At 46.9% G+C, this 18,540-nt stretch overlaps 1 protein-coding gene across 1 annotated transcript in view; it reads right to left on the bottom strand.

Annotated features, from left to right (window-relative positions):
• Positions 1 to 18,540, bottom strand: part of ADCY3 (adenylate cyclase 3) — an 851,194-nt gene that overhangs the window by 325,620 nt on the left and 507,034 nt on the right. Inside the window, exon 3 of the mRNA XM_069605674.1 lies at positions 12,514 to 12,647. Coding sequence (XP_069461775.1) covers positions 12,514 to 12,647 — 134 coding nt within the window. The remainder of the gene's footprint in view (positions 1 to 12,513; positions 12,648 to 18,540) is intronic.

The raw sequence follows: 18,540 nt of genomic DNA, 5'->3' as shown, positions 1-18,540 counted from the left end.
GCAGCACAAATCAGGTGGCAGCACACAGGAGGGAACATCAACAGGCACCCCAGCAGCCAGCATGCCCACAACACCACCACCACAGGTCCCCCCAATGGATGCCACAGAAGGCACTGCCTCTGGTGGCAGCAGCACCATAGGTGACACCCCATTGATGGCAGCATGCTCCGACACAGAAAACGGGGATGCCGAAGTCAGATCCATCCATGACTTGTCCCAATCCCCCTGTCTGTCCCATCCCGTACAACATGAGGATACCACGCAGGGGCACCCACAAGACGACGACTGGCCATCCCCCACAAGCCCTGTGGCAAGGCAACATGAGGTCAACAGCCCCTCTGCGACACCCCCGCAAATGGCCATGGCCCAGCAGAGGCAACAGTCCCTCGACCAGTTGATCGAACAACAGCAGCAACTGGCCACACTCCTCAAGGACCATGCCGATGAATGTGGGGGCACCAAGGCAGACATAGAAACATCAACTGAGACACTTAGGGCAGAAATGGAGAGAGGCACAGAGACGCTAAGGTCACAAATTGAGAGAAGCACCGAGAGCCTGAGGGGGGAACTGCATGCGACGTCCAAAGACGTATGTGCCGAACTTGCCGCAGTGCGCCGTGTGCTCACTGAGCTCTCGCAAACCCTTAGGGACATGCATGGACGTGAGCAGGCAGACACATCATCCGTTGCAAGTTCCGTCCAGGGCAGCCCCCAACGTAGATCTGGGAGGACCCGGCGCTCCACAGGCAGGGGTGCCCCTGATACCCGCAGAGGGGGCATGCAATAGCGACAGCCCACTGACAATGAGCATCTTTGAACACTGGTGTTCGGGGGGGAGGTAGGAGGGTGGAGGGGGTGTGTTGGGCTCACTTGGGTGGCGGGTCGATAGGGTGTACAACATGATATCACATATGCCATAAACAGTGCACGATCAACCAATGAGATGTGTGGACATTGATCTTTGTGTACTAGGCCATCATAGGCGTACAGTCCATTTTGTGCATGTTCCAGACACACACAGTGCCACGTGTCCCGTGTCCATGTATCAGCCACCAGGCATGAGTGCTAGAAGCATACATCAATGAGATGCTGACGAATGTCACGGGCCTCCGGTGCCTCGCAGACTCCTTGAGGTGCTGCCACATCCCCACCCTCATCATGACCATCATCCGGTGCTTGCAGTTCTGCGTCAGGGGGCATGGGCACATTTCTACGTACGCACATGTTGTGGAGCATGACACATGCCATCACCATCTTTGCAACCTTCTCATGGCGGTACAGGAGTGCCCCGCCAGACCTGCTGAGGCAGCGGAAACGGCCCTTCAGTAGGCCGAATGCCTGCTCAATGACTACACGGGTACGTGAGTGGGCATGGTTGTAGTCCTCCTCATGCTGGTCCCGTGGGTTCCGGACTGGTGTGAGGAGCCATCTCTTCAGTGGATATCCAGCATCACCTGTATGTGGACGAGAAACGTAGGATGTGGGATGCCATTGATACGTACGCACACCCCCCCCCCTTCCTGCCAGTACATTGCCAAATCACATACCCCACATCATCATGCATGCAATGAGACTCACCGAGTAGCCAGGATCTGTTCCCTGCGTGTCGCTCCATGTAGCGTGGTATGGTAGAGTTCCTCAAGACCATGGAATCATGGGTTGATCCAGGGAATCGGGCACAACAATGCGTCAAGATCCTGTTGGAGTCACACACCATTTGTACATTCAGGGAATGAAATTGTTTTCGGTTGCGGTACTGGGCCTCCATGGCATGTGGCACGACCAATTCAACATGGGTGCAGTCGATGGCACCAATGCAACCCGGTATGCCGGCAAGTGCATGGAATCCCACTTTTGTGTTGGTTATTTCCTGCTCCGAGCGTGGTAGGGAGATGTAGTCGTCTGCATGCTGCAGGAGGGCATCGAGCACTTGGAATAGTGTCCGTGAGAACAGTGGCTGAGAAATGCCATGCAACTGTCCGACTGTGTGCTGGTAGGTGCCTGTGGCCAGGAAGTGGAGTACAGACACCACCTTCAGTAGGGGTGGGATGGCGGTTGGGCTATCTATCATGCTGACTAGGTCAGCCTGTGTCATGTCCACAATGGCGGCTATGGTGTCCCGGTCCAGACGGTAGAGGGTGTGGATCTGCTCATCAGTGAGGTTGAACGGATGTGCTCGGAGGCGTGGGATTGCGGGCTGCCTGCGTGGTGGTAGTGGCTGTGCTGCTGGGCCTTGCTGGCCCTGCCTTGGCCTCCTCCTCCTCCTGCGTCTCCTCCGTGCGGCTGGTTGTAGTTGTTGTTCGTCTTCTTCTTGGAGTCGGAGCACTTGCAGTGCTATCAGGTCCCCCAGGGCCAACATCGCGAGTCCTGTCGGTAGCATTTCGCTGTGGTTGTGGGAGGAGACTGGCTGTGCAATTAATGTGTTTTCAGGCTGTATGGCCTCCACCTGTGGTGATTGATTCCACCTGTGCAAACTGCTCTCCCCTTTGGCCGAGCACGTCCCGCGCACAACGCTGCAATTCGGGGAATGGTATCTTGCTATTGCAATCATGTATTTGTACCCGATGGGCGTGTAAGATTGGTTGATATGTTCATTCTGCTGTGGTCCCATTGTTTCCCATACTATCTGTGCAGTCGCGAACGGACTTGTGAAGGGTCAGTGGAACGTAGTACTCGAGTAACGGTGGGCCCTCATGCATCACTGTACCGAGTTGCAACGACGGGCGGGGCGTCCCATTTGTGGGTGAAGGCAGTTGCCATTTTCACACACAGCCGCACTCGATGGAATAATTAGTGATTTCAAACGGCCACAGATGCCTTTTCGACGTGATGTTGCAAATGAGGAATTCGAAGGGCGGCGCTTTCGGTTTCCAGCTAGCGGCGAGGAGATGCCCACAGGTCTGACTGCAAATATAACGTTCTATTGTTCTATGTCCTTGAGACAGGGCCCATGGCGAGGGAGCAATGATTGATATGAATAGTTTGGGATGCGCAATAGCTACGTGGGCGATGAGGCCGGCCATTCCCAAATACATGTTACTTCACAACACTGGATTTACGGGCTGGGGCACTGTGGATTTAGCAGGCTGCATTACGCACAGACTCAATGGACGTTTCTAATGTCATGTGAGTAATTATTCAGGCGTTTTGATCCCGGGATGAGGGAAGGATGAATGGATGCATGGGCAGGTGATTTGATGCAGAGTTTGCCATGTACAGGGCTTCTTGGGATCTATCCGCCTCCCCTACGCTATGTGATGCAGGGCTGCCATAGTGGGACCATCGTCTATCTGGCCTTGTTGAGCCCTCCCTGTCTCGACGCGCCCTCAGACACTTGTGTCCATGCACGTTAACATTCCCATCTGATGGATTCTGTTTTGGCAGACGCATGCACAGGTACACTCGTTCGTGATGGTGTTTACACCTAGGTATAGATGGTTATGAGTCGCAAGTGGCTTTGGGGTGGTGATGATCCTTTGGAGTGGGCTAGCATGCATATGGCTGTGGATTTCGTGTGCTCATTGAAGTGAGTTGTTCGAATGTAGTTCTGATGGCCATTCTGTTCTTGTTCTTTTCTTTTGGTTGACAGGTATCTCCTCCCCTTTTGCCACTGCCATCTGTATGCCACTCCTGCAGATGGATTTTACTCCCGACACCTGCTGCTTCGTGTTAATCGGTGGAGCAGCATTACGATCTTATGGGACGATCGCCAGTGGCCCACATGCCCTTACGCAGTACTGGTGGCTCGGAGCAACATTTCGGCCTTTCAGCTGGACTAGTGCCTCCCCATTTGGACGGCCCTGCGGTTGTGTGCGCTTCCTTTTTGCCTTTTCGTACGTGATTGTGGCTCTGTGTACCATGATGGGACAGGGCGTCACACAAGTAGTGGCTGGTCATTTCTTGCGGATGCAGCCCACAATGGTGAAATGTGTTTTGGAGTTCATGGCCTGATGGCTGTATGGGCTTGGTGATTTTGTTGTGCATTAAATTTCTATTCTGATTTGGCCCGTGTAGCGTTTTTCTTTGCAAGTGATGTGGCATGTGCCTATTTGTGGGGCGATGTATTGTGAGGAGATCTGCATTGGGTTCCTGCTTCGGGGTTTAGTTGCGTGGTACTGTGCTGGGCGCGTTTGCCTACTGAGCCCGTGAGGTCAGGGATGGGGGCTGCCTATATGACAGTTTGGATGTTGTCATGCTCAGGGGCGGGGGATTGGGTTTTGTGTGACAGATGGCGGTCAGCCAGGTGGACTGGTGGAATGATGTGATTTTCGGAATGTTGCTGGTCACAGGTGCCTGTGTTTGCGTGCGTTTCTTGGTGGGGGACTGTGGTCATGTCCATTGGGATGGCTTCTGTATTCGTGCCATCTGTGCCCTGAAGCTCCCATTGGCCCCTCTTGTGTTGCTTTTGTTCGTTGGCATGCATGGGTGCTTTGTACATTTCAATGGTTGCATTGTGACTTCATTGCACCTACAGGGAGTTGTACTTTGTGGGCAGGGAGCGGTGTACAGGCACTCAGTGGGGCCGTTTACGGTTGATTCGCGATGCCGTACTTCTCGCCATGGCGGAATGGTCCATTCCGCCATGCCTGATGGCGTTAGGTACATGTCCGCTAGGGTCGGAATTGGCGTACCGTTGCACCATGGTGGTGTTTGCGGTTTGGCATGGCGCGCGCGTGCTTAGTGCAGTTAGCGTTGGCGTTCACTACGGTGTCGCTAATGGCTTCGTACTTTGCGGTGACGGGTCATAGTCGCACCGAGTGCTATTCGATGGCGGTATTGCATTTCCGCCATCGTTTTCCCCTTTCCGCCAGGGTCGTAATGAGGGCCATGGAGTCTAAGAACCAGAACAAAGTCTGATTTATTGATTTGCCTGGAAGAACTCACACCCAAAAAAAACTCTACTTGCAAACCAACAGCAGAAATGACCATCATTGACAGAACTGCAATTGTCAACATGCTGTGACCAGGGTTTGTGAAAACATTCGAGGATTATGCCAGTACTATGTTCATACTGTGATGAATCCAGGGAAATCAATACTAAAGACCCAGTATGAGCTCTTCTCCTAAGGCCAGGGAAAGGCAGCCACTACCGGATCCAGACCCTGGGGGCGGTTTCATGTGGGGGGGATCATGGGGTAAGTGACCAATGCCAGGAGACAGTGGGGATCTCCTTATCTAACAATCCCTCTATAATTTCTGAATTCATACTTATTGTAAACCAGAACGACTTAAGGTTACATATTCTAATATGGACTTCGGTTCCCATAATGCTAAAAGTACTAGGATGAGGAAGAGGAGCTCAGAGGCAACATTGACTCAGAATAATGAATAATCAAAGGTACAGTCTAGTTGCTGTCACTAAAAGCACCTGAGCAAAATATTTAAATCCCAATATGAGGCCCAGCTGAGTGAAGCAGAAGAGGATGGAGAGAATCCTGATAACAAAGAGAACAAAGGTAAAGAAGAGGAAGAAGGCCGAGGAGCAGTGAATGGCCATGTGGGAGGCGTAGCTAGGGAAGCTGAAGCAATCCGAGGTGCAGAAGCAGCCACAGAAATAAGCCAGCCAGCAGGAGTAACCCCAAAGGGTAAAATCAAGCATAACTGCAGCGTACGCATAGCTGAAAACCGGCATACTAAGAAGAAGACCAGCTGAGGGGGAGACGTGATCGTGGAGCAGCGTGTGGCCGACCGGTCAAGTCGCAGGAGATCAACAGTGCCTTCAGCTCTCCTGAAGACCGACGTGCAACTTACACAAGGCTCACAGAGGCGGAAGAGAAAGCATACGGGACACTGAAGGACCGCTGCGAAGCCCAGCAGCCAACGGGAGCCGCCACAGGGAGCCGGTGAGCTGTCAGAGAGTGAATGCTGACCCCTTGGAGCTCCATATATGAAAGCTGTTAAAAAGCAATCATTTTTAATATCGAACAATTGATAATCAAAGCAAAACTAATTTACTGAATGCTGAAGCATTGAAGAAAACAAAGCTAAGTGGCAGAGAAGAAAGTTCCCTTACAAGGGACTACAGGAAGGGAAAGTATATAACCAGTATTACCCACAGCCAAGAGGCTGTAAAAAGACTTTGGGAAAACTACCAGTGTGGAAAGCCTCTAACCAATACTACCCACATCCCAAAGGCCTACCATATCAAGACAACCACTGGGAAAAGCTCAAAACTAGCATTACCATCAGGCAAGAAGTTGTGAGAAACTCTTGATAAACCAACCAAAGCATACATTCCCTTTTCAGAGATATTCATTTGTAAAAGCTTGTACCTCACATTGCAACAGCCAAAAGACTATGAAAGCATAAGGAAAGACTGGTGGGGAGAATAATGGAAAGTTAGTTGTAGGGGTTTTCTTCCTGGCAGGTGTCCATACCAGGAAAGGGGTTATAGTGGTTAGTCCTGGAAGGCGTGTGGACCAGGAAATACAATGATGTTTTGATATCCTTGTGACTGAAAGATATGTGAATAGAACCTTTGTTGAATTAAGATAATTCATGAACTGTATCAATTGTTTGACAAGCAGTAGCATCACTGAAACAAGTTGTTTTTTGCTATCCTGACAAGAGTGTTTTATCCAAGAAGTATTAAGAAAGATTGAAGTGCTATCTTGACAAGAAGTAGTTCCTTTGAAGAAAATTTTCCATGGTAACAACAATTGCATTTAGTTTTGAACCTGTGTTTTGAGGAGAATATTAATCATCCTTTCAAGCGGGATATTGTGGAAGACATTGGGTCTCATTACGAGCAATGCGGTAGAGGGATAACGGCGCTGGTAGAGCGTTATCTCTCTACCGCCCCATTACGAGGTCTGCTGGCAGCTGCCGCTAAGGACGTCTGGTAAAACCAGACGTCCTTAGCGGGACCCACTAGCAGACCAGGATGCTAATAACGGGCCCGTCATTAACGGGCCAGTTGTTAGCATCCTCCCCATTCCAATTAAGCCCTATGGGGGCTCAAATGGGAATGGGTATGTACCGGGTCCAGGTTCCTGGAATGGGGAAATACCGGGCCCTCCAAGTTCAAAATAGCCCTGTATTTCCCCATTCCAGGAACCCGGACAAGGTACCCGGTATGGGGGTAGCCATGCATAGCCATAAAAGTGGCTTGGCTACCTCCATACCCGGAATGAGGCCCATTGACTTGTTTTGAGTTATCAACCAACTGAGGTGTAAAGGACATTTATGGTATATTTAAGAAATACAAAGTGGTTGGAAAATACATTTCTATTTCCTTGTTACCTCAGAACTATAATCTGAGTATTCATGAATTGATCCAGGGGAAGGGACTACAACCCTGCTCGCAAGGAGTGCTTTCAAGAACATGTGAGTTTGAATTACAAAACTTTTTTTGTTGAACCAAACGTCAGCCAGATTTTCCTTGTATAATTTTATTGTATGCATTAGTGTGAGGGCCAGAGGCATTCTGGACACTAGATCATTTGTCTTTAGTTTTAGTTTGCTAGGCAGGGACCTCTCCATTAGGTTGGAGAAAGTTAGATGTTTATCAAAACTTCTTTTTATTTTCAATAAATAACAAACTTTGAGAAAACATTACCTTTGTGTCTGTCTCGCATTTCTGACTCCTCACACTACCCTACATCAAATCTCAGCTTCAATATGTTACAAGGCTAGATATCATCTGGGATGTGTACAGGCTTGACAGCTTGAAAAGCAACACATGCAGTAAAAGGGAAAAAGGAGTTTGGAAACGTGTTGAATCAAGAAATGCACTTCCTAAAAATTGGCAGGATTTTCTCCGACTTGATGAAAATCAGACTGACTTGTTCTTTCTTGGTAAAAACCTTAACAGCTATTGACACAAAAAAGCAGGCAATTACCCCAAATAATACCAATGTTCTTTCTATAAATCTCATTTTTTTCTTGGGATAGGCTCCATGCTCACACAAAGGTGCAGACACTTGCATCCTACTACGTTTGTGTGATGCAGAGCAGAAAGTATATACCAAAGCCGAAATATGCACTGTGGACAGAGACGTAGTTCTTGCCATCACATCTGCTCAATGTCTGAACATTGAGGAACTATGGGTTGCATTTGGATTTGGGAAGTACTTCCGGTTCTTTGCCGCTAATGAGTTGGCAAGAACTTTGGGCCCTGATCAGTGTACTGCCTTACTGATGTTTCACGCAATAACTCGGTGTGACATAGTGTCCTTTTTTGAAGGAAGAGGCAAGAGGACTGCATGGGACACCTAGAATGTATACCGAGATGTCACCTCAGCTTTTTGAGTATTGGCTAACAGGCCTAGTCTGCAGGCAGTCGAAGAAATGCTGAAGCCATTGGAGAGATGTGTAGTTTTGCTTGTAGTGACAATCATGTTAATGAGGCAAGAAAACACCTATTTACTCAGAGAAGTAGAGCAATTGACAGTCTACTGCCCACGCAAGATGCGCTCGTTCAACATACAACAATAGTCTACCAGGCTGGTTACTGCTTGCACCAAACGATGGTCGGAACCCCACAGCTTCCATCGCCAAGTGATTGGGGGTGGAAGAAGGATGAAGATGGATGGGAAATGTCCTGGACAACCCTTCCAGAGGCTACGCAAGCTTGCAGGCAGCTCTTACCATGTGGCTGCAAGAAAGGCTGCACACTACAGTGCAAGTATAGGTGGTGTAGGAAGGCTGCCCTACCCTGTACTGCTCTTTGTACTTGTGGTGCTCTTTGTAAGGACTAAAATTAGTGTGGGAGTTATTACAAAATGATCTGTTTGAGGAATAGTATTGATATTCATTCAATAATGAACAATAACTGTATTTGCATTACATAAACATCAATCAATAATAGGTAATGGTTTTCTTTTTCTTCTCTTGACTAAGTCAATGAATGTATACATTCTGCTATAAATTATTTAAAAAAACATTATTTACTATGAGGGTTCATGTATACTTCTAATGTGTACAATAGGCATTGCATGACCACAAGTTAATGATTCAATAATGAATATCTATAAAATATAAACTGCCAACTTTGTTACAGGAGAAATCTGACATGGCCTCATAGCCAGAAATGAACATTAGGGGGTGGTCTAAAAGTGTGCCAGAATTCATGGTTCTGTCATAAAGGCACAATTGTTTCACCTAACTGCATTACTAAATACATACATGTAGCGCTGTACTAACCTAACACTTTTACACTGCTATGCATTTTAGTGGTTTATAGTCATAATGTCGACAAAGAAATGTCGACAGACAAAAATGTCGAAAAAATAATGTCGAAAATAATAATGTCGACATTCTATACTTTTAATGTAAAAAGTCATAATGTCGAAAAAAAAATGTCGACTTTTTTTTTCGACAATATGACTATAAACCCTTAACACTATCAACACCTCACCCAACACCCTCCTGCAACCCCCCCACACCCCACACCACCACCCTCCCACCCCTCATATGCAACACATTCTAATTATTTATATATTTATTTATTTATTTTTTCAATAAATAAATAACCAACAAAAAGTATCATTTACTATGGGGGGGTCCCCCCCCAACCCCCCCTCACCCAACACCCCCCTGCCACCCCACCACACCCCCTAACCACCCTCTCACCCCTCATACTCAACACAATCTAATTATTTATTTATTTATTTATTTATTTTTTCAATAAATAAATAACCAAAAAGAGTCTAATTTACTATGGGGGGGGTCCCCCCCCAACCCCCCCTCACCCAACACCCCCCTGACACCCCCCCACCCCCCCCCAACCACCCTCTCACCCTCATTCCCAACACATAGTAATTATATATTTATTTATTTATTTATTATTCAATAAATAAATAAACAAATAAATAAAAAGAATATCATTTACTATGGGGATGTCCCCCCCAACCCCTCTCACCCAATACCCCCTGCCACCCCCCACCCCTCATACTCAACACATACAACACAACAATAAATATATATTTATTTATTTATACAACATTTCGAAAAAATGTCGACATTAATGTAAAATGTCGACATTTTTGTATGTCGACATTATTGATTTTCGACATTAATTTGTCGACATTTTGACTGTCGACATTATTGATGTCGACATTATGACTACACACCCATTTTAGTACTTGACTCGTGATGATACATGTATGCTGCATTGCACCTACATGACACTTTTGCGTTAATATGCATGCAATTACACAACCTTATGTTACTACATTTATGCACTATTGTTGTAATATGAAAAGATACTTATGCAGTGGTATGTATGCTATTACCAGACTGTATGTTAATATATGTATATAGTATTGTACTAATGTTTCAATTTTGCACTTGTGTGGATCTTATTAACTGACCTTCTTGTGATGTGACACTTCTGCACTGTGTGCCGAAACGAGGAATTCAGTCACTTCTCCCAAACGGAGTGTCCCTTCCTGTAGGCTAGGAAGGTGAGCCTGCTACACAGCATTCCTCTCAAGGGTTGGCGTTAAGAGGGACCTTACAGGGAGAGACTTCCCTCTTGATGATAAAGACTCCCTTTCCAGTGAGGAACTCCCTTGTTATTATCCTCAAACATCCAGTACAACTCTATCAGTTGATGGACAACTAGACTCCTTTTACATATGCTATTTTATTGTAACGACAGAAGAAAAGTATCAGCCTGATACTGTGAAGAGTAAGAACATATGAGTGATAAAGAATACCAGTCTGTCAATCACTGAGACCAAGAAACCTAAAGGAGTTATGAAGAGTACAGTTCCAACACAAAGGAAGAACTATCTTGAGAAGCTGGGAAAGCCCCAGCGTGGCGCAATAAAAGTGGGCTTTCCTAGAAAACCAGGAAGAGAGCCCCCAGGCGTTTCAAAATGGCTGGCAGAGTGAAACTGGTAACCCAGAGAGAACACTGGTTTGTACGTCAGTAAACAGCAGAAAAGACAAAGTGCACTATCTGGAGAACAGACTGCAGAGAGGTTTTCCAGAGGCTGGTAATTCCTGGAGGGACGTTCGAACTGGACTGGAAAGGAGCCACAGCTCTGACATGCCTGAAGTGAAGCACCCAAGGATGGACCGGGACAGGTCTGTCAACCTGAAGACAATCCCAGGAGGGAACAGAGTGTGAGAGGTGGTGGCCAGGAAAGGGTGAGAGTGAAGGACCCTTTCTTTGCCGATACCACACAGATAACAAACCATGTCAAATGAGACACCCAAGAAGCAGTCTGGACTGAAAACGGAACAGACACAAGAAAAGACGCTGACCTTCTCATGCAGCCCCATTACACCAAAGGTAAAGGGAGACCGTGAGACCCGGGGAAAGGAGCGTGAAAGATAAATGGGACAGTCACACGTGTGTGGTGGAAAACCGAATGTAAACATTGCAGTAATCCTACTGATCCCAGGGAATGGCAAGATTATAAGAAGAGAGTGAACCAGTCAGATACTCGTCCCAGTGAATGGCAAGATTACAAGAAGAGCAAGAGTCAAACAAAGAGTCAGCCTACTTGTTTCAGTGAGAAGATAAATAACAAAATGAAAGAGGGTTGTTCCGAGAACAGATCTGTTTGTCCTAAAAAAAGAAAGGAGGGTTGTGATGAACAACATATATTCAGAGTCTTAGTCAAGAACCTGAGGAAGTCTACAGAGAATCCTGAAGAGACATGGGTATCAAAATACAAAGGCTTGGAAAAGCCCCATGAAAGAACTGAAGGACTTCTCACAAGAGATAGCAAGAGACTATTTGAAGATCCCGCAATGAGGAGACCTTTGCTAAAAAAGCAATCCAGGAGAAGGTCTGGTCTTTTGTTGCGTAGTAATAGTTGTAAGGTCAGCCTAGGTAATTTTCGGACAGAGGACAGACTTTTGATTGTGAACTTTACCATTCAAGACGAGCATCCTAGTTTAGCTGTGTTGGGCAGGGAAACCCTTAGGATAAAGAAAGTACGGCATTTTCTTTATTATTCTCCAATACACCTTTTGAAAATGGCACCTATTGGTCGGTCTCCTCTCCCTGACCTTCCACAACTGGTATGCATGTTATTACACAACCTTATGTTGATACATGTATATAGCATTATTCTAATGTGACAAGACCCTTTTGCATTGGTATGCATGCTGTTACCCGGCCTTATGTTGATGCATGCAGCATTATACTAATGTGACACTGCTGCACTGGTATGCATGTTATTCCTAGACCTTCTTGTGATGATACAAGTATGCGGTTCTGCACTAATTTGGCAGTTCTGCACTGGTATGCTGGTTATTACCCAGCATTATGTGGATATACATATGTAGTGTTGCAGTAATGTGACACTTCTGCACTATAATGCAAGTTCTTACAGGACCTTATGTCCATATGTGTATGTAGTATTGTACTGATGTAATTCTTCTGTACTGATGTGCATGTTACCCGACCTTCTCATATTCATATATGTATGCAGTGTTGTATTAACAGAACATGAATGCACTGGTTTGCATGTTACTACTTGACCTTCTTGTGGTGATACGTGTATGTAGTATTGCACTCATGCAAGTAATCTGCACTGCTAGCTAGGTTATTACCTGACATTCTCATGGCGATACATGTACATGGTATTGAACTGCTGGACTTCTTTCTGCTTCTGGTCCTCCTTCTTCATGTCATTCAACATCTCGTCTGCGATGTGTTTGGGTAGGATAGACAGAAGCAGGCGTTCCTGGTGAAGGGAAGAAGGTGCGAGAGAAGGAGAGACAGAAACAGAGATGTGGCAAGATAGAGAGAGGGAGAGAGAGAGGGAGAAGGAGAAAGAGAGAGATGGAGAGAGAAAAAGAAAGAGAAAAAAGAGGGAAAGAGAAAAAAGAGGGAGAGACAGGGAGTAAGAGGGAGAGAGAGAAACAGAGAAATGGCAAGATAAAGAGAGGGGGCAGGGCAAACAAACAGATATGGAAAGATAAAAGGGAGATAGAGGGAGAGAGAAAGAGGGAGAGGGAGGGAGACAGAAACAGATATGACAAGATAAGAGGGAGGGAGAGAGGGAGAGAAAGAGGGAGAGGGAGGAAGACAAACAAATATGGCAAGATAAGAGGGAGAGAGAAAGAGAGAGAGAGAGGAACAGATATGGCAAGATAGAGAGAAAGAGAGAGAGGGTGAGCGAAAGAGGGAGAAGGAGAGAGAATTAGATAGAGGCAGAGAGAGAGAGAAAGAGAAAAGGAGAGAGAGGGAGAGAGAGAAAGAGAAAAAGAGAGAAGGGTTAGGTTAACTTTGCTATAACATTATTGTCAAGACTACAAACAAGAAAACATTGCCATTTTGTTCAATGGTCATGAACAGAAAGTTGAACGACTTTGGATTTGAGGTGCTGAAAGGGAGTCGGCGACACATGTACTATTCCTTTGGACATATTTTTGCACTCCCACATGACAGAATGCATTTTGGGGCTAGAGGTAGGCACTGCACATGAACTGTGAGGGGAGATTCTGGAAAGCAACGATGGAGGTTCTTTCAGAGCGTCCTCTCCGGGAGCCGCCTGTTCTGTCCCCTTTTGGGAGAGCCAGCAGGGAGTTGTGCTCGAGCTAGGCTGTGCATGGTGAACCCGGAGGTCCTTTAAGACGAGGTAACAGTATCTGAGATGGATGGGGAGGCATATCTTACTCATACATCAATCAGACCGACTCAGGAAGTTTGGCAAAATCACTGCTGTTTTATTTGCAAGTTAAAACAGGAAGTACAATAGGCATCAATGGACGTTGTACAGCATCCTCACTCAAGAGTTCCTCCAAGCTTTACATGGAAAAACACAACTTTATGCTAAACATTCATCGTAAGTGACGTCATACTACGTGGCAAAATAAGAAAACCTATTAGGGGATGTGATAGAGTTAAAGGGAACATCTAAGTATACTTTCTACAAGGGTGAGGATCGTGATTGGGTCTCTAAGGTCAGGTGGAAAACTAAGCCCACCCAAGTGCAAGTCATCTTCCGTGCATGAAAATACACAATGTTCTATTGGGTTCTCAAACTATAGGGCTCCTTGCTACATGGCCCTCTACAATTGGTTGGCACGCTTGTACCCTTCTGGAATATTCCACTCGCTAGCAGCACGCAAGCTGGTACCCCAGGTGCTGGGGGTGGGGGGTCCTGGTCATGCCTCCCCACCCAATTAGCCCAACATTCATCATCACTCCTGCGCTCTGCTATTCAATTAATGCGTTTGAACCCGACCTTGCGAAGGATCACTGTGCCTGTGAATAAAAGGGAGTAAAGGCATGGCCTTATCTTCTGGTCTCAGTGTAGCTCACCCCAAAGTCTATTTTCATCTGACCATGTGACTAGAGACCACGTTTGGAGCTCCGTCATTGCATTTAATACTCTTAAATGAAGAAAATCTATCACTAGTGTTTTTCCATTATACCTCAAACAGGAGCTCGGCTTGCTTCTCGCGTTCATTGTATCTTCTCGAGTAGCTAACCAGGCTCCTGGCGGTCCCGACTCTTGACACTGAGCCTGGCAAGCCTTCTTGAATCTTCCTTCGCCTTTAGCCGTTTTATTCTGTTGCACCACACTTCCAGCCCTTTCATTCACAGGGTCTAAGTTTGCTAAAATGCATACTGGAACATCCAGATTCTATACATTACTATATCTATTGGCAGCACTGCCTGCTGTCTATTCACTACGTAGCCAGCCTAATGATTACTACATCTACTTAAGTTACTGCATCTGTACATCTGTGAAATGGCTTTGAATCTTTCGTGCTTCTCTGCACTTACAATCTTCATTTCGCTCCCAAAATATAGCTTACTTTGCTACTTCATCATCAGATTCTATAAGGTCTATATACTTTCTTCATTGGCATATTTCTTGGTGTGTCATTTCTGCTTCATTGTGACGTCACCATCTTTTCTTTCATTCATCTTCACACTTCTTCCAGAACTTCCTTCAGAAGACTGTCATTTCATTGCAGATACATATAGGGTTTTCTCCATGAATATCTTGTTTCAAGGATTCTTTGCGGAATAGGAACCATTATTGGCTTTGCGCATGTCGCATTTTCCAGCTGCTAACATATAGGCAGAATGGTGGTGGGACTTCCGGTAGAGGTACTTCACTCCTCCTCGATAATGAGATCTGCTAATGCGCAGTGCCAACAGCACGAAACAGATGCGACACACCCGTTGCTCGTCTGGTCCCGAACTGCCGGGCTTCTGGCATGGCACGTACTTTATTGAAAGTGCCTCACATCACCGCACATTCGGGACGTGAGGTGGATGTAACATTCCTCCTTTATCCCAATTAATGAAAAACTTAATACAAACATTGTACCACTATACATTGGTTCCCTGTGTTATCAAGTCCGGCAGAGATACCGGTCTCCCCCTTACATGTAGAACACAAATAGTCTTTTCTCTTTTCACCACTCATAGACACTAGGTTTTGATGGAGCTCTTGGGGCTTCACTCAAGTTATATCTGCTGGGCCGTGGCCGAGGCATTGTCTCTGATTCACCCCTTCCCGCTCACCTTCAATATGTGGGTACTCCTCCTCTCTCTCCAACGGCTCACCTCTGGCACTTCCTTGGGTCACGTCCTCTTCCGCTCTCTGCCTTGGGGTGTGCCCTGTAGGTCCACCGTCTTCTCTCTGCTGTCTTTCCCCGTCTGTCTTCATCTCCTCTTTGACTCTTTTGAACCAGGAGGCATTTCTGGCGTTTGTCTCATGCCCGCTGCTTGCCGTCACCATTGTTCCTTCCGTCCGGATGATTCACCATGGTGTGTGGCCGTAGCGGGTTTCTAGCTTTGTCTTCGTGGAGTTTTGTAGCACCAGCACCTGGTCACCCATCCTGTGCTTAGATTCTTTTGCATTCCTTCTGTGGCTCATGTGCCTGTTTGGTGCTACTCTCTTGGCTTGTGTGTGCTCGCTGTCAAGGTCATCCATGCTCCTGTCAGGGTGATGTGGTATTGATGAGTTTACCATTTTTCCATACATGAGGTCTGCAGGGGGCACGTTTGTGGAGTTGTGAGGCGTTACTCTGTAGTTCCACAGGAACCAGGACAGGCTGACTCTCCACAGGCTGTTTTGAGCTCTGGAGATTCGTAATACTTGTTGATTGTCCTTATGAACCTCTCCAAGTCTCCATTCGCTTGCGGCCACCTGGGTGTGATGTGGTGGTATAGGATGTGTAGGTCGTCCAAATATCTCCATATGTCTTTTCCCTGGAATGGTGGTCCATTGTCACTCTTAATGTACTTGGGCAGTCCATGTGTGGCGAACATTTTCTCAAGTGCTGGGATTATGGTTTCTGCTCCACCTCTGGGTATCGCAAATAGTCATCGATAGCCACCAGCAGGTAAGTTCCCTCCTCTACTGTGTCTTGATGATCCATGCTCTGCTGACCGGATTTGTTCTGGGTTTGGTGGTGCTCCCGTTATTTGGCATGGATGGCAGGATGTGATCCTCTCTTCCATTTTGGCGTCAACGTAGAGAAACTACAGCCGGTGTCTTATTTTGGCATCTGTTCGGACCATTCCTTGATGTCCCTCGTGGGAGAGTGATATGATCCTGTCTTGTAGGCCGATGGGAATTACAATGCGTGCCCCTCTCAAGATCAATCTCTTGCTGGCAGGGCTTTAAGTGGGGTAAGAAATCGAGGGGGGGCCCTCATTTGGGGGCGTGGCTTGTGGGAGGGGCGTGGCCTTAAAAGTACGCAAACCGTAGGGTATACACACAAATATATATAAATGTTATATTTTTGTGTGTGTACCTTACTATGGTGTGTGTACTGTGCAAGCCATCTTTTCTAAACATAGAAATATGTAACATATTTCTATGTTTAGAAAAGATGGCTTGCACAGTACACACACCATAGTAAGGTACGCACACAAATATATAACATTTATATATATTTGTGTGCATACCCTACGGTTTGCCTAGTTTTCAGGCCATCTTTTTTAAACATTTCGGGTTTATAAAAGATGGCTTTGAAAGTACACAATTCAAGCCATCTTTTATAAAGCTTTGACTAAGGACAAAATTGTCCGTCGGCAAAGCTTTATAAAAGATGGCTTGAAATGTGTACTTTCAAAGCCATCTTTTATAAACCTCGAAATATGTCGAGGAATCCCCAGGTTCGCCGAGGGTTAAAGACGCCTCGGCGACCTGGGGAAACAAAGGGACAGTAACTGCCTCTGGTGACCTCTCGCGCGAGGGGTCACCAGATGCAGTTACTATGACTGACAGAAGTGGCAGCCAGTCACAGCGTCGCTGTGGTTGGCTGCCACTTTTGTCAGATCGCCTGACTTCATGGCAGGCGCATGCATCTCCCGTCGCGGCTGCGGCCACGACGGGATAATGCATCCTGCCGATGTTGCGGGCGGTGGGACGGGGCCCCGGTAGGGCCCCGGCTCAGCCCCACTTTTTGGAGACTGCCGGGGCCCGGCCCCGGCAGGCCCCGGCCCACTTTAAGCACTGCTTGCTGGTAACGGACAGCTCCTGCCATCCTGGGAACATTCAAGTGAGAAAGACCTTGGCTGAAGGCGTGCGGTTGTCTACGTACTGGAGGAACGATTTCCAATCTGCCACCAGTATAGTGTTTTTCACAATGTTACAGCATGGGTCGTTCTGTGTAGCCTCCACAATATCTTCATGGTATTGCAGATCTGGCGGATGTGTTCAGTTTCTTCTGATTCATCCACTTCGCAGAGGGTTGCGGCTCGTGCCTTCCAGCGTGGAAATTAGGAAATTAGGTGGATTTTTCCTTTCCTTCTCGTGCACCCTGCTTACGCTGCGTTTTCAGCTTCCTCACGTTCATCCCCGGATTCCTCAGTCGATGAGTTGTCTGCAGTTACCACCAGGTGCATGTCCGCTTGCTTTCTCTTCCTGGTGAGGGGTTTTGGCGGTTGCGTGCATTGGGACTGGCTCAAGGATCTGCAAATGCGTGCATAGTGGTCCTTTCTGCCACATGCTCCGCACGTGGTTCCTTGTGTTGGGCAGTTTCTTCTCCCATGTCGCACTCCTCCACATCATCCGCACTGTCGGCCCTGGGATTCTGGGCTGACAGCGTGGGGAGTTGTGTGCTTCGCCACTGTCGTCCCTTTTAGATTGGTGATTTGTGATCTGCACAATAGTGGCTGTCGTCAGTGTTAGTTGTAACGTCTGCAGGTTGGTGCCCATTTGTGCCGCTCTTAGGTTAGATAGCTCCCTTTGGCAGCCGTGTTCTAGTATTTTAGCTAGGGTGATTCCTTTCTAGCTCAGGACTGTTTTACATAGCTTTTACCGAGCACATTCCGTTGATTATCTGGCGTCTGATTTCCTTTATGACGTTGTTTAATTTGCAGGATAGTGCCAGTCGTCTGAGCCTTGTGTGGTAGGCATCGTGCGTTTCCTCTTCTGTTTGCTCCGTGGTGCAGAAGTTGATGATCTCAAAATCAGGATTTAGTTGTGGCATGAAGTGCACCGTTAGGGCATGTTCTGCTAGTTGATATACGTCTGTGCCACCCCCCCACGGCCAATGAATTAAAAATGTGTAGCATTCATCACCAACACTGAGTAGAAGTTGTGATCTTAGTTTTCTTGAGGTTTTTATATCCTTGCAGTCCACGGCCATCTCAAATTTTTG

The sequence above is a fragment of the Ambystoma mexicanum genome, chromosome 4p (assembly GCF_040938575.1).
Source record: "Ambystoma mexicanum isolate Mex_15411 chromosome 4p, UKY_AmexF1_1, whole genome shotgun sequence".
Taxonomy (NCBI): domain Eukaryota; kingdom Metazoa; phylum Chordata; class Amphibia; order Caudata; family Ambystomatidae; genus Ambystoma; species Ambystoma mexicanum.
Note: the sequence above shows the minus strand (reverse complement) of the source record. Positions and strands in the feature narration are given on the sequence as shown.